The sequence below is a fragment of the Mobula birostris genome, chromosome 4, assembly GCF_030028105.1.
Source record: "Mobula birostris isolate sMobBir1 chromosome 4, sMobBir1.hap1, whole genome shotgun sequence".
Lineage (NCBI taxonomy): Eukaryota > Metazoa > Chordata > Chondrichthyes > Myliobatiformes > Myliobatidae > Mobula > Mobula birostris.
This window is the reverse complement of record NC_092373.1, coordinates 199,085,852-199,113,385: the sequence shown is the minus strand read 5'-3', so window position 1 is coordinate 199,113,385 and position 27,534 is coordinate 199,085,852. Positions and strand designations below refer to the sequence as shown.

The following is a 27,534-nucleotide window of genomic DNA, read 5'->3' as shown; positions in this document are numbered from 1 at the left end:
TTTTGTGCGCAGCAAGTACCATTGCCTTGATTTACTACTGCTTGATCTCCAATGACCTGGATGATTGAGAGCCTTTATAGACATAAAGTTATTATTTTTTTATTACTAATTTTAGAGGGATATCCTTTTATTAAGGGGCTGTGCCCTCTGATCTTAGTCTCTCCTACTAATGGAGATATCCTGTCCACATCCACTCTAGCAGGTAGGTTTCAATGGAATTCTCATTTTTCCGCTTCCATTGAGTACAGGTCTAGTGACATCAGGCACTCCTGATATGTAGCCACAAGCAATTCTGCAGATGCTGGAAATCTTGAACAACACCAACAAAACACTGGAAGAACTCAGCAGACCAGACACCATCTGTGAAGGGAAGTGAACAGTCAACTTTTCGGGAGAGATTCTACCTGAGGACAGTCCATTTCCCTCCATAGATGCTGCCTGACCTGCTGATTTAGAGGTACAACATGGTAGCATGCCTTTTTGGCCCAATGAGCCTGTGCTACCCAGTTACGCCCATGTGATTAATGAACCCACTAACCTATGTGGGACGTAACTGGAGCACCTGGAGGAAACCCATGCAGTCACAGGGGGAATGAACAAACTGCTTACAGACAGCAGTGGGAAATGGACCCGTGCTTTGCGTTTGCGCTCCTCGTATGTTAACCTTTTCAATCCCAGGATCATTCTTGTGAACCTCCTCTGGACTCTCCAGGGCCAACACACTCTTGTTGGATATGGGGACCAAAATTTCCCCCACTATTCCAAATGCTGCCTAAACAAAGCCGCATAAAGCCTCAGCAGCATCTATGATACGAAATGGACTGTTGATGTTTCTGGTTGAGACCTTTCTGGACTGGAGGGTTTTGCTTTGCTAGAGTAATGGGTAACAGCTAATTTCCCTTGGGCAGTGAGACTAACAAATACCCTTTCTCAATTAAAGAAGCAGCCAGCTCCACTGCACCACCACCCTTCTCTGCCTGGTGCAACTGGTCCTCACCCTCAACAATTTTTCCTTTGGCTCATCCCACTTTCTCCAGACTCGGGATAGCCATGGGCCCCAGGTCTGCCTACCTCTTAGTTGGCTATATAGAACAGTCCACGTTTCAAGCCTTCCCTGGTAATACACCCCAACTCTTTCTGCACTACATTGACAACTCTATTGGTGCTGCTGCTTCATGCACTCCTGCTGAGCTTGTCAATTTCATCAACTTTTCCTCTAACTTCCATCCTGCCCTTAAATTCACTTGGTCCACTTCTGACACCTTCACTCCCTTTCTTGATCCCCATCTGTGGAGGCAAACTATTGACAAATATGTTTTGTAAACCTACTAATTCCCGCGGTTATCTTGACTATAGCTCTTCCCACCCTCACTCCTGTAAAAATGCGATTCTCTTTTCTCAGTTCCTTCATCTCAGCTGCATCTGTTCCCAAGGTGCGGCAATCCTTTCCATGATGTCGTCCTTCTTCAAAGAACGAGGTTTCCCTTCCTCTGCCATTGATGCTGCTCTCACTGGCTTCTCCATTTTCCTGAACATCTGCGCTCACCCCATCTTCCCACCACCTTAACAGTGATAGGTAAGGACAAGAGAAACTATCACCTCACGAGCCTCCGCGTCCAACACATCATCCTCCTCAGCTCCGCTATCTCTAAAGGGATCCTGCCAAAGATATCTTTGTCTTCCCCACTCCTCCGCTTTCCACAGGGATAGCTCCCTTCGTGATTCCCTAGCTTATTCATCCCTCCCTGCTCATCTCCCTTTCAGCACATCCCTGCAAGCATCCAAAGTGCTACACCTGTCCATTCATGTCCTCCCTCAGCTTCATTCAGGGCCCCAAACAGTCCTTCCAAGTGAGGCAGCACTTCACTTGTGAATCCGCTGAGGTTGTCTGTTGTGTCCAGTGCTCACGATGCAGCCTCCTCTACATCGGTGAGACCAGTTGTGAATTGGGAGACTGCTTCGTTGAGCACCTCTGCTCCATCTGCTAAAAGTGGAACTTGCTGGTGGCCAAACATTTTAATTCCAATTCCCATTCCTGTTCCGATATGTCGATCCACGCCCTTTTCTTATGCCACAATGAGATCACCCTCAGGGTGGAGGAGCAACACCTTGTATTCCGTATGGGTGGCCTCCAGTCTGATAGCATGAATATTGATTACTCCTGGTTTTAAAAAAAATCCCCCCACCCCTCCTCCTATTCCCCACTCTGGCCTCTTACCTCTTTTCACCTGCCTATCACCTCCCCTGGGTCCCCCTCCTCCTTCTCTTTCTCCCATGGTCCACTCTCCTCTCCTATCAGATTCCTTCCTCTCCAGCCCTTTTACTTTCCCTACCCTTCACCTATCAGCTACCAGCTGTCCTCCTTCCCCTCCCCCTACTGTTTTATTCTGACGTCTTCCTCCTTCCTTTCCAGTCCTGCAGAAGGATTATGGCGGAAATGTCGAATGCTTATTCATTTCCATAGATAGTGCTGAGTTCCTCCAGCATCTTGTGTGTGTTGTAATGAACACACTTCCACCACGGGGGTCTTGCTACTAGGACAGTGAGCTGTTTACTCTTAACCAGTGCTGCCACCTGCATGAACTTTGAATTATGCTTTATTAACTTATAAGTAGTGTAATTTTGGTTTGTGTGCTGTGTGAGATTTGTTTTGTACATGTTCTGGAAGAACATTATTTTGTTTGGTTGTGTACATGTACAGTTGGATGACAGTAAACTTGATTCTTTCCCCTTTGCCCTCTGACAGTGTGGCCAGTTGCTGCGTGACACCGTACTCCATAATTGGCCTTACGTTTGCTGTCTCCCGCCTGTCACTCGGCCTGCTGGCTCTCTGCAAGATTTACCTCCAGGGCTATTCAGGCTTTCGTAACGGCAACCTGATGCACAGGTAAGGAGGGAGGTTGGGCTCTCCGCCACTTAGACCCCTTTGGCAGCCATTCTGCGCACAGCATGATCCGTGTGCTGAGGAATCCAGAAATCAGGCAAGAGATACAAAAGGCTGAAAGCATGAATCACCAGGCTCAAGGAGAGCTTCGCTCCCCACCGATCTCCCTCCCGGCACTTATCCGTGTAAGCGGAACAAGTGCTACACATGCCCTTACACTTCCTCCCATACCACCATTCAGGGCTCCAGATAGTCCTTCCAGGTGAGGCGACACTTCACCTGTGAGTCAGCTGGGGTGATATACTGCGCCCTGTGCTCCCGATGTGGCCTTCTATATATTAGTGAGACCCGACGCAGACTGGGAAACTGCTTTGCTGAACACCTATGCTCTGTCCGCCAGAGAAAGCAGGATCTCCCAGTGGCCACACATTTTAATTCCATGTCCCATTCCCATTCTGATATGTCTATCCACGGCCTCCTCTACTGTAAAGATGAAGCCACACTCAGGTTGGAGGAACAACACCTTATATTCTGTCTGGGTATCCTCCAACCTGATGGCATGAGCATTGACTTCTCAAACTTCTGCTAATGCCCCACCTCCCCCTTGTACTCCATCCATTATTTATTTATATACACACATTCTTTTTCTCTCTCTCCTTTTTCTCCCTCTGTCCCTCTCACTATACCCCTTGCCCATCCTCTGGGTTTTTTCCCCCCCCCCCTCCTTTTCTTTCTCCCTGGGCCTCCTGTCCCATGATCCTCTCATATCCCCTTTGCCAATCACCTGTCCAGCTCTTGGCTCCATCCCTCCCCCTCCTGTCTTCTCCTATCATTTTGGATCTCCCCCTCCCCCTCCCACTTTCAAATCTCTTACTAACTGTTCCTTCAGTTAGTCCTGACGAAGGGTCTCGGCCTGAAACGTCGACTGTACCTCCTCCTAGAGATGCTGCCTGACCTGCTAGGTGGACAAGGTGCTAGATTACATGAGGTAGATTGAGTTCAAAAGTCTATCTTGTTGTACTGCGGAAACACTTAATAATCTTATAACAGCTGGTAGAAAGTGCCCTTGAGACTGGTGGTGCATGCTTTTAGGTTTTTGTAACTTCTGCCCGGTGGAAGAGGGCAGACGAGAGAATGTTCAGAGTGGGTGGGATCTTTAATTATGTTGGCTACTTTACCAAGGAAGCAAGAAGTATAGACAGTCCATAGAAGGGAGGATACTTTTATTGCGATAAGCTGAGTTGTGACCACTACTATCTGTAGTTTCTTGTAGTCACATGCACAGCTGTTGTCATACCAAGCTGTGATGCATCTGAGTATGATGTATCAATTAAAAATTGGTTAGGGTTGATGGGGACATGCCAAATTTCTTTAACCTCCTAAGGAAGCTGAAGTATTGGTGCGCTTTCTTGGCTCTAGTACCTATATTGTTGGACTAGGACAGACTACTGGTGATGTTTGCATCTGGGAACTTGCAGCTCTCAACACTATTGATCTCAGCACCATTGATGCAGGCATGGTTGGTTGATGTTGATTGGGTACTGAACCTTTGATGTCACTGGTTGAAGATTGAAGGTGGGGTTCTGTTGGTGGTGTGCTGGTACCTATTCCCTTGTGCTAATGCACTCTTCCCTCTAGAGGCGTGACGGAGGGCGTGACATTCCTGCTGTTGGCCCTGCAGACGGATCTGATCGACCTGCACGTCCTGCAACGCACCTTCCTCCTCAGCATCATACTCTTCATCATTGTTGCCTCAATCCTGCAGTCCATGTTGGAGATCACAGACCCCATTGTCCTGGCGCTCGGAGCCTCCAGGAACAGGTGAGCAGCAGGGCAGGGAACCACTTCCCACTTCCCCTCCTCCCGCCTCTGGATGGCAATGTCCATCTTCTGAGACCCCCACCATCTAGGCCACGTCATCTTCTCAATACAGGAGGTATCGGAGCCCGAAGACCCACAACTGAAGGCTCAACAACAGCTTCTTCCTACAGCCCTCTGGTTCCTGAACCAACTTGAAAATCCCCAATTCTATTTTTAACTATATTTCTCCATCCCTCACCCCTTCCTTTCACTCATGTTGTTGGCTTTATTTTGTCGTGGAAGTTGTGTAGAATTTGTTAATTGTTTTCGTCCTCTTATGTTTGCAGTATTCTGTACTGCTGCTGCAAAAAGCTAACTTTCATGGCATTTATGCCTTGTGTGTATGTCTATGCCAGTAAACTTGAAGTTCAGCATTCCTCACCAGCAGAAAATGAGAGGGGATTTTGTCAACCAGTCTCTCAGGTTTGTATTTCAGGGTTGTTTCTCGAGGTTTGAGATCCAAGCACCTATGTTTCACAGTGAAGCACTTGCTCAGTCTAGGAGAGAAAGGAGGAGAAATGGTTTTGATTTTCTGCATTTTGATTTTCTGAATCTTTGAGTTTGTCTGATCCATGGCACGATCAGTACTGATTTCACTGCCTGAAATGTCAACTGTATATTCATTTCCATACAGTAAATACAGTAATTACCTGACTTGCTGAGTTCCTCCACCAATTTGTGTGTTTCTCTGGTCATGGCCTTTTACAGTAATTACCTGACTTGCTGAGTTCCTCCACCAATTTGTGTGTTTCTCTGGTCATGGCCTTTTTCTTTGGATTAACACACTTAATCCATGTTGTTTGTATACTTGAGACTGATAACAGTGAAATTTTGACAGACGTTGTTCACCAGGGTATTCGATTAGGAGGTACGAGTTGTAAGGAAAGATTGGACGAAAAAGGATCGTTTTCTCTGGAGTGCCAGAGGCTGGAGCACTGTGATAGAAGTTTATAAAGTTACAAGAGGCCTAGATTGCGTAATGGGTCAATCTTTCTCTCCCCCCAGAATGAAAATGTCAAACACTAGATGGCATAGCTTTAAGGTGAGTGGGGAAAAGTTTAAAAGAGGCAAGTTCCATCTAGTTTCAAAGTTCAAAGTACATTTATTGTCAAAGTATGTACCGTGTACCATATAGGACCTTAGGATTCAAATCCTTGCAGGTGGCCGCAAAACAAACAATAGAATCCAAACTCCACACCACAAAGACAGTCAAACATCCAATGTGCAAAAAAAAGAACAAATTGTGTAAATAATAATACAGATAAATAATGCACAGATCATGAACTGCAGAGTCCCTGAAAGTGAGCCTACAGCTATGGAGCCAGTTCAGCGCTGAGGTGAGTGCTGATTGCTGAAGGCCACGGCTGCAGAGTCAGTTCAGCGCTGAGATGAGTAAAGCCTCATGGAGTAGTGAACTGAACACCAGTTTGTCCTTCACCCTCGACCTCCACCTAAATCGTTTCAATCTGACTTGGTGTTTAAATTGGCTAAAGATGGGTTCATTTCTTGCTCTTGGGCCCGGGTGCTGCTATTTCATTCTGACCCGAAGTTTCAAACCGGCCCAATATCCACTCCAGCGATAGCCACCGGGGCCTTTCCTGCGTTCTTCAGAATCCAGTTTGCCAAATCCTCCAGCAAACTGCAAAAATGGGTAGGCAGTACAGGGGCACTGGGTCCCACACCACCAGGTTCAAGAGCAGTTGTCACCCTACAACCATCAGGCTCCTGAGCCAGCTTGGATAACTTCAGTACTGAACTGATTCCACAACCTACAGGCTTGCTTTGAAGGACTCTGCAACTCTTGTCAGTATTATTTATTTACTTTTTGTTATTATTTGCACAGTTTGTATTCTTTTGCATATCGTCAGTCTTCGTTATTTATAGTTTTTTCATTAATTCTATTGTATTTTATTTTTCTGTAAATAACTAAGAAAATAAACAAGATCGTATATGGTGCCATATACGTATGTTAATAATAAATTTACTTTGAGGAACACATACAGATGCTGGAAGAACTCAGCAGGTCGGACAGCATCTGTGGAAATGAATTTTCACCAGTTTCGATGTTTCAGGCTGAGGCCCTTCTTCAGGATTTCCAGCATCTGCAGAATCTCTTGTGTTTAAAATTTATTTTGAACTTTTCTCACACAGAGGGTGGTGTGTGCATGGAGCATGCTGCCGGGGTGGTGGTGGCGGCAATCTAACCAGAGACGTTTAGACAGGACAGGTATGTGATGCCTGGAATGTGTTACCAGGGTTAGTGGTGGAGGCAGATGTGATAAGAGGCATTCATGAGGCTCCCAGGTAGTTACATGAGTGTGCATGCATTGGAGAGATATGGACACTGTGACGGCAGAAGGGATTAATTTAGTGAGGCATTTATTTTCATTATTTTTAAAGATAAAGCATAGTAACAGGTCCTTTCAGCCCCATGTGCCCATGTTGCCCAATTACATCCATGTGACCAACTAACCTACTAACTGGTACGACTTTAGAATGTGGGAGGAAACCAGAGCACCCGGAGGAAACCCATGCGGTCACAAAGATTTTACAAACTCCTTTGAGAGAAGCAGAATTGAAACTCAGTCGCTAGTGTTGTAATGGCTTGTATGGAAACTTGGTTTGTTGCTGGCCCTGCTAACAGCCACGGGACTCGGCAGTGAGAAGGCCGTTTTTCATAAACAATATATATATCTAGGGTCAGTATGATCTGGAGTTTAACCGAACAGGAACGTCATGATGTTTTGATTAAGGAACCTTGATTGGAGCTGATGCTGAATAAATATTCCCCATACAGTTCAGTCGGCGAGAAATAACAATTCGTACACGGCAGAAAGTTAAAGGAAATATTTTGACAAATTTCCGCTTTATCGGGCAGTTAGTAGGAAAAAGAAAAGGGGGAGAAAATTAAAAGGCCCATTACAGTTAACCAGTCCAAATGTGCACATACAGTTGGGGCTTATCTTGAAATGGTCCAATTTACTCAGGCGCTGTGTGTGAAAACATACACCACGTCCCAAAAATCACTGGAAATCCATCTCGAACAAATGGGTGTTCTCTCTGGAGTATTGGCCCGTCCTTCTTGGAGCCATTCACCTGCACAAAGCACCTTCTGCAGGGGGGGGGGGGGGCACTCCTTCCAACGGCATCCTCAGCCATCTTCCGTCCTACCCTCTCTGCAACTTCCACCAAAGAGACCATGATCCTCACCAGTGTCCACCACAAATGACTCTCCTCCGAGCTTTCTCTAGAATAATCTTCCAGTTCCACCCTCTGGCTGAAACAACATTCCTAAGTTGAACGTCATAGCCCCTTATCTTTAGCCAAAACCCAAACATGCTATCAGCTTCTACAGAAAGCTACTAAATGAAATACCCAAACAACAGGAATTCTGCAGATGCTGGAAATTCAAGCAACACACATCAAAGTTGCTGGTGAACGCAGCAGGCCAGGCAGCATCTCTAGGAAGAGGTACAGTCGACGTTTCAGGCCGAGACCCTTCGTCAGGACTAACTGAAGGAAGAGTTAGTAAGAGATGCTGCCTGGCCTGCTGCGTTCACCAGCAACTTTGATGTGTGTTGCTGGATATTTGATACAGTTAGGCACAGTTATGAGGGATAATTATGATAGGGTTGGGTGAGACTAGAAATACAGGTTCAAAGTAAATTTGTTATCAAAGGACATATGTCACCATATACAACGGTGTGATCCATTTTCTTGTGGGCATACTCAATAAATAGAATAATACCTGTGATAGAATCAATGAAAGACACATCAACTTGGGCATTCTTCTGTTGTGCAAAAGACAACTAACTGTGCAAATACAACAAGAAAGATATATTGAGAACATGAGATAAAGAGAGCTTGAAAGTGAGTCCATTGATGGGGACATTTCAATGATTAGGCGAGTGAATCTGGTGGTGTGAGTCCTGAAGCTCCTGTACCACCTTTGCTGATGGCAGCAGTGAGCAGAGCACATGTCCTGGGTGGGCAGGATCCCTGATAATGGTTACTGCTTTCCTGTGGCAACGTTTCGTGTAGGTGTTGCTCAGTGGTGGGGAGGGCTTTACCTGTCTGTTGTTGTGAATGGGGAAAATATTTAAGAGGAATCTGAGGGGGGGCTTCTTCACTCGGTGGCACGAGCTATGGAAGTACTCAATGCAGGTTTCATTTCAACACTTAAGAGCAGATTCGATAGGTACATGGATGGGCGAGGTTTGGGGAGCCATGGTCTAGGTGCGTGTCAATGGGACTAGATGGAAGACCAGGCTGGTATAGACGAGGTGGGCCAAAGGGCTGTGGAGCTCTATGACTCTATCCTGATTGCCATTACTAGTTACTTTCCTGTTTGTTTTTTCTCTCCACCCCCCCCACCAGGAGTTTGTGGAAACACTTCCGAGCAGTCACCATGTGTCTTTTCCTGCTGGTCTTCCCAAGCTTCATGGCCTACAAGATCTCACAATTCTTTGAGATGGACTTCTGGCTGCTCATCATCGTCTCCAGCAGCGCCCTAACTTCCCTGCAGGTGGGTCAGCACCAAGGAGTGACAGGTGGGCCACATGTATAGTGTCTGCCCCGTTTCTGGGTGGCATGATAGTGTAGCGGTAAGTTCAATACTTCATAGCACCGGGGGCTAGGGTTCAGTTCCTACTGCTGTCTGTATGTTCTCTCCATGAGCTCTGGTTTCCTTCCACATTCCAAAGCATTAGTAAGTTGTAGCATGCTATGTTGGCATGGGAAGCCAACAACGCTTGCCGACTGCTCCCAGCATGTCCTTGCTCTGTATAGGTCATTGATGCAAATGACACATTTCTCCATACATTTCAATATACATTTTTATAATTTTTTTTAAACTTTGAGATTCAGCACAGTAACTGGACCACCCGGCCCAAAATCCCGTGCCACTCAATTACACACATGTGCCCAAATACTAATGCCGTATATCTGTGGAATGTGGGAGGAAGGTGGAGCACCTGCAGGAAACCCATGCAGTCATGGATTACGTACAAATGCCTTAGTCAGTGGCAGGATTTGAACCCTGATCGCTACTGCTGTAATGGCATTATACTAGCTGTTACACAGCTGTGCTGCCCGCACAACAAATAAAGCTGATATTTATTACTAGGAGTGGATGTTTCCTATAGTGGGGGAACCTCAGACCAGAGGGCACACTTCGGAATAGAGGGACGTCCATTTAGAACAGAGATGAGGAATTTCTTTAGCCAGAGGAAAGTAAGTCTGTAGAATTCATTGCCATAGACAGCTATAGAGCCCAAGTCATTGGGTATATTTAAAGCTGAGATTGATAGATTACTCAGGACATCAAAGGTTACAGGGAGAAGGCAGGAGAATTGGGTTGAGAAGAATGTTAAAGGATGGGATAGTGGAGCAGACTCGATGTGGGCCTAATTCTGTTCTTATTGTGTTGTATTTAATCTATATCATGAATAAGTTTTATGTTTAAAATTAACGAAAACAGGTAACGGGGACCCTCTTCATCTACGGGCTGTTCCTGGTGGAGCACCTGCGGCGAGACCCCATCGAGGACCTGGAGGACGTGATCTACTACGTAAACAGTGGGTGCCGGGTGCTGGAGTTCCTGGTGGCCGTCTGCGTGGTGGCATACGGCGGCCTGGAGTCGGTGCTGGGCGAGTGGAGCTGGATGGGGGCCTCGGTCATCATCGTCCATTCCTACTTCAATGTATGGCTGCGGGCGAGGGCTGGCTGGAACAGCTTCCTCCTCCGCCGGGAGGCTGCCAGGAAGATCAGCGCCCTGCCCCACGCCACTGCCCAGCAGCTCCAGGACTATGGCGATGTCTGCGCCATCTGCTACCAGGTAGCATCAGAAAACCGTCCACCTCCTGTCCTTCCTCCTGCTGTTCCCCCTGTCAGAGACTGTTCTTGTGCAGTGTTCCCACAGGGCTGTCGGAGGGGTTAGGTGGGCGTTGGCACCAGGGAGGGACTGGTGATAAATTTCATAGTCAAATGCTGTAATTGGAATACTGTGTTCAGTTCTGGTCACCTCGTTATAGGAAGGATGTGGAAGGTTTGGAGAGGGTACAAAGTAGATTGCATTAGAGAGTGTGTCTTGTGTGGATAGGTTGAGTGAGCTAGGGCTTTTCTCTCTGGAATGAGTGACTCGATAGAGTTGTACAAGGTGATAAGAGGCACAGATAGAGTGGACAGCCAGAGACATTTTCCCAGGGTGCAAAGGGCTAGTATGAGAAGGCATCACTTTAAGGTGATTGGATTAAAGTATATGGGGGACTATCGGAGGTAGGTTTTTTGTAAGAGTGATGTGTGCGTGGAGACGCCACCGGGGTGGTGGTAAACCCAGAAACATTGGGGACATTGAAGAGTCTGTTAGATAGGCACATAGATAATAGAAAAGTGGAGGGCTACGTAGGAGGGAAGGGTTGATTAACGTTACAGTGGGTTTTATGTTCTGTAAGTATATTGAAGTAGTTCAAAGGGAAAACAACAGAATCTAGTATTCCAGTTACAGAGAAAGCACAGTGCAGGTAGACAGTAATATGACAGGGCCCCAACAGGGATGTTGTGAGATAAGGTCTATCTTGCCGTACCAGAGTTCTTTTCAAAATACTCGTAGGTTATCCATGTTTTCCGAACCACGGGAGAATTTGCAGATGCTGGAAATCTTGAGGAACTCAGCGGGTCTGGCAGTGTCTGTGGAAGGGAATAAACAGTCAATGCTTTGGGTTGAGACTAGAAAAGGGGAGAAGCCAGAATAATGGGGAGTGGGAGGAGTACAAGCTGGCAGGTGACGGGTGAGACCAGGTGAGGGGGAAGGTGGGTGTGGGGGTGATGTAAGAAACTGGGAGGAGGTGGGTGGAAAAGGTGATGGAGGTGACAAAGGAAGAATCTGGTAGGAGAGGAGAGTGGAGCATGGGAGAAAGGCAAAGAGGGGATGGGCTGGTGACGAGAAGAGAAGGGATGAGAGGGGGTACCAGAATGGGGAATGTGTACAGGTCACGGAACCTTCCACTCCTCTGTCCCAGTGTCTTTTCCCACCCCTACCCCAATCCCCAATTTCCTCATCAGGTGACTCAGGGGCAGACTGTTCTGCCCCTGGAATCCTTGCGTGTTCTGTTAGAGGGATTTCACTGCGTTCTCCCCTGACTGGAGCCGTTGACCTGTCATCTCACACCCTATCCGTGTGTGTATGTGGGTATGTGTGTTTCTCCAGATTCCAGCATCTGCATTCTCTCTACACTGGTATTGTTGTTGGCCTGGGGAAGGAGCCACAGCACGTTCTGCAGGTGGTGAGCAGAGAGTGGGGGTGATGGTGAACATTTATGTGTGTGTGTGTGTGCTTGCTGTGCAGACTTTAATAGTGGGTTCTCTCTGACAGGTGATGAGGACGGCTGTCATCACTCTGTGTGGCCACTATTATCACTCCTCCTGCCTCCGCCGCTGGCTGTACGTGCAGAAAACCTGCCCCATGTGCCACCAGCTCATAAAGCCGTCCTCCCCTCTGCAGGAGCCTCCTCTGCTGGCCGGGGACGAGCATCAGGACGGCGGGATCCCAGCTGCAGCGGACAATTCCGGCTCAGCAAACCCTGAGGGGTCAGGCGTTCAGGTGGAGGTCCCTGTTTTCGAGGCCGGTTCTTCTACCTGGAGCACTGAAGGCGGAGAGAGTTCCCAGCTGGATCAGGGGGACGGAGAGGCTCCGGTGTCTGAGACGGTACAGACCCCTGAGCCGTGCATGGACGAGTCGGAGAGAATCGAGTCTCCAGGAGGCGGGGACTGGGTGGAGAGGGAGAGCCCAGACATCGAGACGGCTCCACGTGGCGAGTTGGACCTCCAGCCTGGCCCTCAAGGAGGGAATGTTGTGGACAGCCTGGGCGGTGGACTGCTGGTCACAAGCTTGGATTCAGAACACCCAGCAGACTCGGCAGGGACACTGACGGAGAACGTGGAACCTTCACCGTTCTCCCACGCGAGCAGCGACTCAGGAAAAGGACTCAGCTCACGGGTTGAGGAGGGATGAGTTCACGTGGAGCGCAACACAAATAGGGAAACAAATTATGAACTTTTATAAGCTGTATGGCTGAGAAAACACAAATTGCCTTATGTTGACAATCAGGGTTGCGAGGTCCGTCTAATTAAAAAACAAAATGTGGTTTAATTCTGATCTTTTAATTAGCTTGCCACTTGTTGAGCAAGGGTAGAGGGTTCTTTTTTGGTACGGACTGCCACTGACGGCAGGTAAGCAGAGAGAGACGCGAGCCAAGTCTGTGTAGTCTCCAAGTACATTGGTTCACACCCAGTAGTTTAGTAATGCTGGAGGAGCTGAGCAAGTTGGGCAGAATCTGTGAAGGAGAATAAACAGCCAACATTTCAAGTGGAGTCTCTTTTGTCCACTCGTCTGAGGTGATCTCTAATTTTAATTTGGGTCTCCTTGCTCTTTATACAGGGCAGCAGTTGGTACTTGAGTCTTATTTCATAACTCAAAGAACCAAAATTTACTGAGGGTCAATAAAATTAAAGCCTAAATGGTCAACAGTTCAGCTCTAGATAATGTTCGCTAAGGGCAGAGCATTAAAGGCTATCTTTATTTGTTACATGTACATCAAAACATACAGTGAGTTGTGTCGTTCTGTGTCAACGGCCAACACAATCGGAGGATGTTCCCACAATCAATGATCTCACTTTAAGGACTCTATCTCATTATCTCATGTTCTTGGTATTTATTACTACTGTATTTATTTATATTTGCATTTGCACAGTTTGTCGTCTGCATTCTGATTTTTCCTTGATCCTATTATAGTTACTATTCTATAGATTTGCTGAGTTGCCCACAAGAAAATCAATATCAGGGTTATATATGGTGACGTATATGTACTTGGATAATAAAATTTACTTTGAACTTTGGATGTACTGTGGGCATCTTGGAAATGTTGTTAACTTGTTTACCCCAGCCTATGAGTCTCTGAAATGTGGGAGGAAACCAGAGCACATGGAAGAAACCCTGGTGGTCATGGGGAGAATGTACAAACTCCTTAAATACAGCAGCGGGAATTGAACTCCAGTCGGTGGTACTATGAAGAGTTATGCTAACTGCTACCCTCGTCTTTGCAGCATCTTACTGCCATTTCTACTCTTGCCACTAGATGGTGGTATTGATCATGGATTTGGATTCAGCATTAAGTTGTCATACTGATAGACTCATCAAAATTCAAAATAAGTTCATTATCAAAGTATATACATGTCACCATATACTACCCTGAGATTCGTTTTCTTTGGGGCATTCACAGTAGATACAAAGAACAGAATCAATGAAAAACTACGCAGAGAACCAATATATTAAAGAAGTCAAATTCTATGAATATAAAATAAATATATAAGTAATAATATTGAGAATGAGTTGTAGAGTCTTTGAAAGTGAGTCCTGCGGTTGTGGAATCAGTTGAGTGTTGGTGAGTGAAGTTATCCACGCTGGTTCAGGAGGCTCCTGTACTTCCTTCCTAATCGTAGCAGCGAGAAGAGAGCACATAGCCTGGATGATGGGGGCCTTTGATGATGGGTGTTGTTTTCCTGCGAGAGCGTTCCATGTAGATGTGTTCAATAGTGGGAGAGGGCTTTATCCAAGATGGACTTTGCTGTATCCACTACATTTGGTAGGCTTTTCTGTTCTTGGGCATTGGTGTTTTAATATCAGGCCATGATGCATCCAGTTAATATACTCTCCACTATGCATCTAAATAAGTTTGTCAAGGTTGTAAATGAGATGCTAAAACTGCTCAAACTTTTAAGAAAGCAGAAGCACTTCAGCGTCTTCTTTGTGATGGCACTTGCATGCTGGTCCAAGGAGAGGTCCTCCAAAATAATGATGGCAAGGAATTTAAAGTTGCTGACCCTCTCTACCTCTGATTCCTCTGATGAGGACTGGCTCATGGACCTCTGGCTTCCTCCTCCTGTAATCAATAATCAGCATTTTGGTTTTGCTGATGTTGAGTGAGAGGTTGTTGTACAATCCCACTAGATTTTCAATCCCTCACCTGGGCCAAAGAAGTTCAATTCTGCAAATACAAAAAAAACATAAATATTAAACAATATTGAGAATGAGTTATAGAGTCTTTGAAAGTGAGTCCATCGGTTGCAGAATCAGTTCAGTGTTGAGCAGATGCTCATCATCGTAGCTTGTCACACCAGACAACCAGCCACTCTGGTGTTGTTTGGTTGATGTTGAGGTCAGTGTCAGCTAAATCAGGTGAGAGTGGGCAGTTGCGCAGAATGTGTTCAATGTTCTGCACCCTTTTGCCACACTCACAGGATTTGCTGGTCTTTAAACCCCACTTCACTATATTGTCTCCCGTCCTATAAACTCCCACTCTCGCTCTGTTGAGAGTGCACCACTTCCGTCTGTCAAGCAGTGCCCCGTCTGGCAACATTTCTGTGGGGTCTTGCACCGTATTGTTTGGTGGGGTTCTGGCTTCTGTTTGTTGCCAGAGGTCAATCCTGTATGTTTGGAGGGATGCTCCGTGCAGTAGTTCCTCCACTGTAGCAAGGCTTTTCCTTGATTTTAGGCGGTTGGAAACTGGCTCATGATGATGTAGTGGGTGCCGTGGATCGGAGTTCTGTTTAGCTTTTTCAATTTTTGGTTTAGTGTGTCTTCGGATCTCTGGGGGAGCAACGCCTGCAAGTCTGTAAATGATGTTAGTGGGTGTGGGGCAAAGTGTGTCCATGATTATTCGGCAGGCTTCGTTAAGCAACGGGTCTATTTTCTTCGCATGGGCTGATCTGCCCCACACAGGTGCACAGTATTCTGCAGGTGCATAGCAGAGTGCTAGGGCAGTTGATCTAAGTGTGTGAACGTTAGCTCCCCATTTCGTGCCTGCTAATTTTTTCGAGAGAGAGTTGCGAGAGCCAACTTTCCTTCGGAGTTTTTGGATGTGGGTGGCAAATGAGAGCGTCTTATCCAGTGTCTTGCCCAGGTAAATTGGAGTCGGATGGTGTTCGAGCTGCTTCCCACACCAGAAGATCTTGAGTTTCCGAGCTGCTTCTCGATTCCTCAGGTGGAATGCACACACTTGAGTTTTTGATGGATTTGGGTTCAGAGACCATTTTTCATAATACTGCTTCATTGCTTCGAGAACTGCTGTAAGTCATACTTCAACTTCTTGGAAGGAGTTAGCTTGTGTTGCTATGCATAGGTCATCTGCATAGATAAACCTGCATGTGTTAGGAAAGGTTGGTTGGTCGTTTCTGTAGACATTAAATAGAGGTGCCAGGACTGATCCCTGTGGTAGTCTGTTCTTTTGTGGATGCCATCTACTCTTAATTCCATTCATTTCTACATAAAATCTACGATTTTCTAGGAGACTCCTTATTACTTTGACTGTGGTTTTGTTCTTTAACATTTTAGATAATTTCAGTAGAAGGCCTCTGTGATTCACAGTGGCATATGCTGCTGTTAAATCAATGAATACTGCCCCTGTACTGTCGCATTTCAAAGCCGTTCTCAATATACTGGGTTAAGTTCAGGACTTGACCGCAGCAAGAGTGGCCTGGCCTGAACCCGGCTTGGTCTGGTGTTAGAAGATCTTCGACTGGGGGGGATATTCTTTTCAGTATGAGTCTCTTGTAGAGTTTATAGAGGGTGCAGAGCAAGGAAATCGGTCTGTAGTTTTTAGGAATGTTGGGGTCTTTATTGGGTTTTAGGAGAGCAACAACTTTGGCTGTTCACTTTTTAGGCATCTTTAATGATCTTGGGCAACAGTTAAAAAGGGACAGAAGCCAGTGGAGTGCTTTAGGTCCAAGATGTTTAAGGAATTCCTTAAGAATCCCATCTATGCCAGCAGCTTTGTTGGATTTTAGCTGTGATACTTCATCCTTTAATTCTTCTAGGGTGAGAGGTGGGAAGTTGTTATTCCTGTTTGAGGGAGCTGACTCCATCTCCTGATGTTGCTTTTTCTTTTGCCTCCGTTCCTTGTTATTTGGTCGACTATTTAGTATCAGTTGGTGGGCAACCTGATTGGGAGTTACGGCAGCAGTTCTCTGTGGTGGTCTATTGTCTGAGTTGAGTTTCCGAACAGTTCCCCATGCCTTCTTACTGTTTTTGGTCATGTCTGTGTTTTCTGTCAGTTCCTGCCAACGCTGTTGTCTCCCTTGGCTCAGTAGGGACAGAACTGACTCTCCCATTTTAATTGTGTCTTGAGCAAATGGATCTTAGTCATATAAGTTGACATACTCATCATAACTTTGCTTGATATCACTAGTCAATTCCTGAATATATTGGTTCTGAAGCCTCTAGGTATGTTCTGCTGTGCTACTTTCCAGATTAAGACCATAAAATAAAAGGAGCAGAAGTTGGCCATTCGGCCCATCGAGTCTGCTCTGCCATTTTATCATGAGCTGATCCATTCTCCCATTTAGTCCCACTCCCCTGCCTTTTCACCATAACCTTTGATGCCCTGGCTACTCAGATATCTATCAATCTCTGCCTTAAATACGCCCAATGACTTGGCCTCCACTGCTGCCTGTGGCAACAAATTCCATAGATTCACCACCCTCTGGCTAAAAAAATTTCTTCACATTTCTGTTCTGAATGGGCACCCTTCAATCCTTAAGTCATGCCCTCTCGTACTAGACTCCCCCATCATGGGAAACAACTTTGCCACATCCACTCTGTCCATGCCTTCTAACATTCAAAATGTTTCTATAAGGTCTCCCCTCATTCTTCTAAACTCCAAGGAATAAAGTCCAAGAGTGGACAAACGTTCCTCATATGTTAACCCTCTCATTCCCAGAATCATTAATTGGACAAATTCATCATAATGATCAGGTTCTGGTGATATGGTATCGATAAGTTGATCAAGGGATTCTGCAAAAGATGTCCAATTCGTTTTTCTCAGGTTAAATCTTGGTAGATACTTTGGTACAGGTCTCAGAACTGGAAGGGACTCTACTTGGACTGGACGATGTTGGGATTTGGGTATATGTTGGAGGACTGTTCATGTGAAGAGGTTGGAGCTGGCTGAGGTAACAAAGGTAAGGTCTGGGTTGTATCCTTTTCTCCATCTGGCACTTGTGAAGGCAGGGGTGTCCTTTGACTCGTATAGTAGCTCAAGGCTGTTGCTTAGAGCCCACAATACAACTACTCCATTTGAGCAGATGCTGATTCATAATTAAACCTATCATTCAAAGTAAAACCCTTTCAATCCTCCAATATCTGAAATGATAACTCCAACTTTTTTTGATTTACTAGGTTTCTAAATGTTATTGCATCAGCTGTCTTACTTATGGCCTTCCTGGGATCGGTTACCTGGTTGGAATGTGAACATTGAGAGAAGTATTTGAATTCCAGATTGGGAAATGCAATTTCAGTATTCATGGATGGCAAGACATGGAGAGAGATGGACTGTGGGAGGACAAAAAGAACAGAGACATTCATTGCAGAATGTGTGTAAAGTTTGTAAATTAGTTACTTGCACTGGGATGCCTTAACTTGGAGTATGGTGTGCAATTCTGGTTACCTACCTACAGGAAAGTTACCAGTAAAATCAAAAGAATACAGAGAAACTTCAGGAGGGTGTTGCTGGGACCTGAAGATCTGAGTTATAGAGAACAGTTGAGTAGGCTAGGACTTTATTCCCTGAAAATCAGGAAAATAAGGCCATAAGACACGGAAGCAGATTTAGGCTATTCAGCCCATCGGGTCTGCTCTGGCATTCCATTATGACTGATCTATTATCTTTCTCAATCCCATTTTCCTGCCTTCTCCCTGTAACCTTTGATGCCTTGACTAATCAAAAACCTATCAAACTCCACTTTAAATATACCCAATGATATGGCCTCCACAGTTGTCCTTGATAATAAATTCCATAAATTCACCACCCTCTGGCTAAAAAAATTCCTCCTCATCTCTGTTCTAAATGGTTGTCCCTCTATTCCAAGGCTGTGCCCTCTGGTCCTAGACTCACCCCTGTAGGAAACATCCTCTACACATCCACTCTATCCAGACCTGTCAATATTTGTTAGGTTTCAATAAGATCTCCCCTTTGTTCTTCTAAATTCCAGTGAGTACAGACCTAGAGCCATAAAACACTCCTCATGCATTAACCTTTTCATTCCTGGTATCATTCTTGTGGACCTCCTATGCCCCCCCCCACCCCCAATGTCAACACACCTTTTCTTAGATAAGGTGTGTTGGCCCAAACCTGCTCATAATGCTCCCAAGTGCAGTCTGACCAGTGCCTTATAAAACCTCAGCATCACAACCTTGCTCTTGTATTTTAGTCCACTCGAAATGAATGCCAATGTTGCATTTGTCCTCCTTACCACAGACTCAACCTGCAAGTTAAAGTTTAAGGAATCCTGCACAAGGACACCCCAATCCCTTTGCGCCTCTGGTTTCTAAATTTTCTCTGCATTTAGAAAATAATTCCTTCTACCAAAGTACAAAACCATACTCTTCACAACACTGTATTCCATCTGTCACTTCTTTGCCCATTCTCCCAATCTGTCTAAGCCCTGCAGGCTCCTTGCTTCCTCAACACTAGCTGTCCCTCCACTTATCTTGGTATTGTCTTCATCCAAATCATTGACATTTCACATAAAAACCTGTCCCAACACTGATCCCTGTGGAACACCACTGTCACTGGCAGCCAACCAGAAAAGGCTTCCCTTATTCCCATGCTTTGCGTCCTGCCAGTCAGCCAATCTTCTATCAACGCTAGTATCTTTACAGTAATACCATGGGCTCTTGTCTTGTTAAGCAGCCTCATGTGTGGCACCACCTTGTCAAAGGCTTTGAAAATCCAAGTAAAGAACTTCCACCGACTCTCCTTTATCTATCCTGCCTGTTACTTCCTCAAAAAAATTCAAACAGATTTGCCAGGCAAGATTTCACCTTCAGAAAATCATGCTGATGTTGGCCTATTTTATCATCTGCCTCCATGTACCCAAGCACAATGCTTAATCATGGACTCCAATATCTTCCCAACCATTGAAGTCAGGCTAACTGGCCTATAATTTCCTATCTTCTGCCTCTCTCTGTTGAAGAGTGGAGTGACGTTTGCAATTTCCTAGTCCTCTGGAACCATCCCAAAATCTAGTGATTCTTGAAAGATCGTCACTAATGCCTCCACAACCTCTTCAGCTATCTCTTTCAGAACCCTGGGGGTGTAATCCATCCGGTCCAGGTGACTTGCCTACCTTTGGACCCTTCAATTTTCCAAGCATCTTAGTAATAGCAACTACACTCCCTTCTGCCCCCTGATTTTTTTTCCAATCTACCTGCATATTGAAATCCCCTATGACTATTGTAACCTTTTCACATGCCTTTTCTATATCCCATTGTAACATGTAGCCAACATCCTAACTACAGTTGGGAGGCCTGTATATAACTCCCATCAGGATCTTTTTACCCTTGGAGTTTCTTAACTCTACCCACAAGGATTCTACATTTTCTGATCCTGTGTTACTACTTTCATTTTTGATTTGATTTCATTTTTTTTTAATCAGCAGAGCTACTGCACCCCCTTCTACCTACCTGTCTGTCCTTTTGATATGAGGTGTATTACTGGATGTTAAGATCCAAACTATAATCTTTCAGCCATGTCTCAGAGATGCTTGCCTATCTCGGACTGCGCTACAAGATCAACTACCTTATTCCAGAAAGTCTGTGCATTCAAATATAACACCTTTAGTTTTGTATTCATCACCCGTTTCAATTTTTCCTCCATGTTACATTGCGACTCATTCCACTGACTGCAATTTTGCCCAATCATCTACCTCTCCTTCCTCATAGTCTCACTACACACTGCATCAACTTGTATACGAGTTGCCTCATCCTTCCCCTCCCCAATAGTTCTAACAAATCTGCCTGCAAGGGTATTGGTTCCCTCTGCCCCTGGGTTTCAGGTCTAACTTGTCCCTTTTTTGCAGGGCATGCCTTCCCTAAAAGATCCCAATAATCCAGAAATCTGAAACCCTGCTCCCTGCACCACTTCCTCGGTCATATATCCATCTGCCAAATTATCCTATTAGTACCTTCACTGGCGCGTGGCACAGGCAGCAAGCTGGAGGTTGCTACCCTGGAGGTCCTGATTTTCAGCTTTCTACCTAACTCCCTATATACTCTCTTTAGGACCTCCTCCCCTTTCCTACCTATGTCGTTGGTACCAATATGTACCACGACCTCTGTCTGCTCAAACTCCACTTTTTGAATGCTGTGGACCTGATCCGAGACGACCCTTACCCTGGCACCTGGGAGGCAAAATACCATCTGGGTTTCTTTTTCACGTCCACAGAATCTCCTGTCTGATCCTCTAACTATTTAACCACCTATCACAACTGTACTCTATCACTTCCTCCAAACTAAAGGTGTAGCCATGGGCACCCGTATGGGTCCCAGCTATGCCTGCTTTTTTACTGGCTTTGTGGAACAATCCATGTTCCAAGCCTATACTGGTATCTGTCCCCCACTTTTCCTTCGCTACATCGACGACTGCATTGGCGCTGCTTCCTGCACGCATGCTGAGCTCGTTGACTTCATTACTTTGCCTCCAACTTTCACACTGCCCTCAAGTTTACCTGGTCCAATTCTGACACCTCCCTCCCCTTTCTAGATCTTTCTGTCTCTGGAGGCAGCTTATTCACCGATGTCTACTATAAGCCTACTAACTCTCACAGCTATCTAGACTATTCCTCTTCTCACCCTGTCTCTTGCAAAAATGCTACCCCCCCTTCTCGCAATTCTTCTGTCTCCGCTGCATCTGCTCTCAGGATGAGGCTTTTCATTCCAGGACGAATGAGATGTCCTTTTTTAAGGGAAGGGGCTTCATTTCCTCCACCATCAACTCTGCTCTCAAACGAATCTCTCCCATTTCACACATATCTGCTCTCATCTCATCCCATCCTCCTGCCACCCCACTAGGAATAGGGTTCCCCTTGTCCTCATCTACCACCCCACCAGCCTCCGGGTCCAACATATAATTCTCCGTAACTTCCATCACCTCCAACGGGATCCCACCACTAAGCACATCTTTCCCTTCCCCGCCCCACTTTCCGCAGGGATCGCTCCCTACGCGACTCCTTTGTCCATTCATTCCCTCCCCATCTCCCTCCCGGCACATATCATTGTAAGCGGAACAGGTGCTACACATGCCCTTACACTTACTCCCTCACCACCATTCAGGGCTCCAGACAGTCCTTCTAGATGAGGCGACACTTCACCTGTAAGTCGGCTGGGGTGATATACTGCATCCGGTGCTCCCAATGTGGCCTTCTATATATTGGCGAGACCCAGCGCAGACTGGGAGACCGTTTTGCTGAACACCTATGCTGTGTCCGCCAGAGAAAGCAGGATCTCCCAGTGGCCACACTTTTTAATTCCACATTCCATTCCCATTCTGACATGTCTATCCACGGCCTCCTCTACTGTAAAGATGAAGCCACACTCAGGTTGAAGGAACAACACCTTTTATTCCGTCTGGGTAGTCTTCAACCTGGTGGCATGAACATTGACTTCTCTAACTTCTGTTAATGCCCCTCCTCCCCCTCGTACCCCATCCGTGTGTGTGTGTCTATATATTTTTTTTCTTTCTCTCTCCTTTTTCTCCCTCTGTCCCTCTTATACCCCTTGCCCACCCTCTGGGCTTCTCCCCTCCCCCTTTTTTTTTCTCCCCGGACCTCCTGTCCCATGATCCTCTTATATCCCTTTTGCCAATCACCTGTCCAGTTCTTGGCTCCATCCCTCACTTTCCTGTCTTCTCCTATCATTTCGGATCTCCCCCTCCCCCTCCCACTTTCAAATCTCTTACTAGCTCTTCTTTCAGTTAGTCCTGACGAAGGGTCTCGGCTCAAACCTCGACTGTACCTCTTCCTGTAGATGCTGCCTGGCCTGCTGCATTCACCAGCAACTTTTGTGTGTTGCTTGTACTCTGCTATTCTCTTCTGAGCTACACAGCCAGACTTGGAGTGCTGGAGACTTGCTTGCTGTAGCCTCAACTTTGCAGGTTGTTTCCCCACTCCCACCCCAATGGTATCCAAAGCGGTATACTTATTATTGAGCAGAACAGCCACAGGGGTACTCTGCATTAGCTGCCAATTTCTTTTTCCTCTCCTGACAGTCACCCTGGTACCTGCCGACTGCAACTTAGGATGACTTGCGTCCCTGTTGATTCCATCATGTTCTCATTCTTTCATATGGGCCAAAGGTAATCTCTAACCCAGGACATGCCCTCTTATTACCATTAGGGAGGAGGTACAGGAACCTGAAGACACACTCATTTCAAAAGCAGCTATCTACCCTTCACAACCAGAATTTTTTGAATGGACAGTGAACCCATGAACTCTACCTCAGTATATTTTTCCTCTTTTTACACTCCTTACTTTAGTTTTCTTTTTTATAGATAATTATTGTATTTTATAGTTTGTATTGTTATGTATTGCAATGTACTGCCAAAAAAACAACAAATTTCGCTATATATGCCAGAGATATTAAGCCTGATTTTTATTCTGAAGCATGGCAACACTTGCTTCCTGCATATCCTCAGACTGCGTTAGTCGTAGACGCAAATCACACATTTCAGTGTATGTTTTGAGGTCATGAGCCAAGTAATCTTTATCTTTTTACCAAGGACTAAACTAAAATTTGATCCCTGGTTGAAATTGCTGTACAGAGAATGACCACAAGGAGACAGTATTGAGCTGGAAATCATAATCTTGGGAGATAAAGCCATCAAATTTTAGCAAAGGAATGTGTGTGAGTTGTTAATGAGGCCCTCTGCTGGTTGGGGTCAATCACGGGTCTTGTGTCCTACTAGTTGTCTACATGATATGCAAGCCAGTACAAAAGCCAGGGCTGTACGATATGGAGAGCAAGCTGTTGCCCATTTAGTTAGCACCCCTCTCCATGCAGCAGATGAATCCAAAGAAGTGGCAGAGACCAAAATAGTTTGGCACCGGCAGCATCTCAGGAGTTGCCAGTCAGCATTGAACTCAATGTAGGGCTGCCTTAAGGGCTCCAGCTCTGCTTTTTTCCCTCAGGGTTTACTCCCAAAGCCTTCCCTGTGAGTTGGTATAGCTGCAAGACTGAAAGATTGAGATCAGAGTTTTCCTTCTCCTAGATGAGCGGCCAAACATGACTGACAAGCCCCATCTGCCTGAAGCGACTGGTTTTAGAACATAGAAACCCCACGATGCTGTGCAGAACATGTACTTGCTTTAGAAATTACCTCGGGTTACCCATAGCCCTCTATTTTTCTAAGCTCCATGTACCTATCCAAGAGTTTCTTAAAAGACCCTATTCTATCTACCTCCACCACCATCACTGGCAGCCCATTCCATGCACTCACCACTCTTTGCGTTTTTTTAAAAAAAAGCTTACCCCTGACATCTCCTCTGTACCTACTTCCAAGCACTTTAAAACTCTTAGCCATTTCAACCCTGGGAAAAAACCTCTGACTATCCACACGATCAATGCCTCTCGTCATATCACCTCTAAGGCGTCAGTAACTTGCCTTTGTCCCTTCTCCTGTCAGTAGAGATGGTTCTGCTGGGCTTAGTAGCTAAGCCACACTTGAAGGCCAAGAGCTGGTCTTGGTCGTCAGAGGCTATTTGAGACGCACGCCATTGGGAGCATTTAATAAATAGTGGGAGCTTTTCCCTATTACCATCCCCAGCTCTGACAATGTTAAGGAACCACCTGTTAATAGTGTTATATTTTCCACAGTCTTTGAACATTTCTGGGAGTGTGTTTTTTAAAAAAAACAAGTGTTTCTATACTTCCTATTGCAGTTCAACCTGGAAAAGTGTGAAGTGATTCTCTTTGTAAGGTTGAATTTGAGGATGGAGTACAGGGTTAATGGCAGGATTCTTAACAGCATGGAGGATCAGAGGGATCTTGGAGTTCACATCCGTAGATCCCTCAAAGTAACCACACAAGCTGATAGGTGAATGGTGTGAAGACCACCTTGAGTCGGCAGATTGAGTTCAAGAACCACAAAGGTATATGTTGCAGCTCTTTAAGACCCTGGTGAGACCATGCTTGGACTATTGTGTTTGGCTCTGATTGCTTCATTACAGCAACAATGTGGAAGCTTTAGAGAGGGAGCAGAGAAGATTTTTTCAGGTTACTGTCTGGATTGGAGAGCATGTCTTATGAGGATGGTTTGAACGTGCTAGAGCTATCCTCTTTGGAGTGAAGGCTGATGCGCAGTGACTTGTTAGAGGTGATTAGAGGCATAGTTCAAGTGGATGGCTGGAGACATTTTCCGAATGTGGAAATGGCCAAAACAACGAGCCATAATTTTGAGGTGATTAGAGGAAAATACGGGGGATGTCAGAGGTAGCTTTTTTTTTACACACTGTGGTGGGTGTGTGAAACACCCTGATAGGGTAGTGGTAGAGGCAGATATATTAGGCACATTTAAAAGACCTTACACGGATGACAGCAAAATGAAGGGCTATGTAGGAGGGAAAGGTTAAAATTGATCTTGGAGTAGATTAAAGGATCAACACAACATTGTAAGCCAAAGAACCTGTACTGTTCTATGATCTCTGTTCAGACCCCTTCATAATTTTGCCTTTATTATTTTTTCTCTGCTCTAAGCGCAAAGGGTTAGGGAGGCTGTAGAGGAGAGTTATGTACAATTTTGGTTACAGGAAAGGTGTATGAATTGGTTAAAAGGTCAGCACAGCATTGTGGGCTGAAGGGCCTGTACTGCACTGTAGCGTTCTATATTGAATGTAATACAGTGCCAGATTTGCAGTGGGAGAGGGGTATTGTGTGCTTTACCCACTTCAGCGATTCTCTCTGGAACGTGTGTTTATGTTATACTGGTCAACGCCAGATACTGCAAAATAGTGCACACAGGATAGAAAATATTGGAAATACTCAGCAGGTCAGGCAACATCTATGGGGAAAGTAGAAATTAATTTGCATTTACCTCATCTGAAAATGCTGTAGGTGTACTTTATTTATTTATTGAGATAGAGCACAGAGTAGATCTTTCCAGCTAGGCCACACAGCAACCCACTGATTTAACCCTAGCCGAATCACAGGACAATTTGCAATGTCTCCAGTCAACCTACTAACCAGTACATTTTTCGAGTGGGCGGAGGAAAGTGGAACAGCCGGAGGAAACCCATGCAGTCACAGGGAGAAGGGACAATACCCTTATAGGCAGCGGCGGGAATTGAACCCAGGTCTCCTGTACTGCAAGGCGTTGTGCTAACCACTACGCTACTGTGCTGCCCCAAAGTCATTGCTGGGGTGGTGGAAACACAGGTGACATAGAACATAGAAATCTACAGCACATTACAGGCCCTTCGGCCCACAATGTTGTGCCGACCATGTAGCCTAGCCTAGAGACTGCCTAGGATTTCCCTAGCACGTAGCCCTTTATTTTTCTAAGCTCCATGTACCTATCTAAGAGTCTCTTAAAAGACCCTATTGATTCCACTTTCACTACTGCCACTGGCAGTGCATTCCAGACACCCACCACTCTGTGGGAAAAACTTGCCCCTGACATCCCCTCGGTACCTATTTCCAAGCACCTTACAACTATGCCCCCTTGTGTTAGCCATTTCAGCTCTGGGAAAAAGCCTCTGGCTATCCACATGATCAATGTCTCTCATCATCTTATACACCTCTGTCAGATCACCTCTCATCCTCCATTGCTCCAAGGAGAAAAGGCCAAGTGCACTCAACCTATTCTCATAAGATACACCATCCAATCCAGGCAACATTCCTGTAAATCTCCCCTGCGCTCTCTAGATAGTATCCACATCCTTCCTGTAGTGAGGTGATCAGAGCTGAACACAGTACTCCAAGTGGGGTCTGACCAAGTTCTTGTATAGCTGTAACATTACCTCATGGCTCTTGAACTCAGTGCCATGGTTGATGAATGCCAACACACCTTTCACCTTATTAACAAACTGACAACCTGCACAGCAGTTTTGTGAGTCCTATTGACACGGACCCCAAGATCTCTCAGATCCTCCACACTGCCAAGAGTCTTACTATTTATATTATATTTTGTCTTCAAATTGGACCTACCAAAATGAACCACTTCACACTTATCTGGGTTGAAGTCCATCTGCCACTTCTCAGCCCAGTTATGCATCCTATTGATGTTCCTCTGAAAACTCTCCAGACTATCCACAACATCTCCAACCTTTGTGTCATCAGCAAACTTACTAATTCACCCTTCTACTTCTTCATTCAGGTCATTTATAAAAGTCACAGAGTGGAGGGGTCCCAGAACAGATCCCTAGGGTACACCACTGGTCACTGACCTCCATGCAGAGTACGAACCTTCTACAATCACCCTTTTCAAGGATCCACAAAGCAAGTCTGCTGGATCCCATGCCATACTTTCTGAAGGATCCTTGCATGGGGAACCTTATCAAACGCCTTACTGAAATCCACATACACTACATCTTCTGCTCTACCTTCATCAATGTGTTTTGTTACATCCTCTAAGAATTCAATCAGGCTCAAAGGCACAACCTGCCCTTGACAAAGCCATGCTGACTATCCCTAATCGGATTACAATCTCTGCACAGCAAGTGCACGAGCAGTGTGGTGGCCCAAGGTCCCATTCCATAGTGTGTAACAAGTGCAAACTCTTTATTGATGGTAGACAATGACTAACTTGCTGGTGTGGTTGATGTAGCAATAAGAGGAATAGATAAAGTGGATAGCCAGCGCCTCTTCCCCAGGGCATCACTGCTCAATACAAGAGGACATGGCTTTAAGGTAAGGGGTGGGAAGTTCAAGGGGGATATTAGAGGAAGGTTTTTTACTCAGAGTGTGG

General features: G+C 45.7%; 1 protein-coding gene across 1 annotated transcript in view; it reads left to right on the top strand.

The window, feature by feature from the left end:
• LOC140196864 (RING finger protein 145-like) overlaps positions 1 to 13,109 on the top strand; it is a 32,720-nt gene extending 19,611 nt beyond the window's left edge. The window contains exons 6-10 of the mRNA XM_072256754.1: positions 2,747 to 2,887; positions 4,523 to 4,705; positions 9,122 to 9,269; positions 10,224 to 10,580; positions 12,117 to 13,109. Coding sequence (XP_072112855.1) covers positions 2,747 to 2,887; positions 4,523 to 4,705; positions 9,122 to 9,269; positions 10,224 to 10,580; positions 12,117 to 12,755 — 1,468 coding nt within the window. The 3' untranslated portion in view covers positions 12,756 to 13,109. The remainder of the gene's footprint in view (positions 1 to 2,746; positions 2,888 to 4,522; positions 4,706 to 9,121; positions 9,270 to 10,223; positions 10,581 to 12,116) is intronic.
• Positions 13,110 to 27,534: the final 14,425 nt, after the last annotated feature.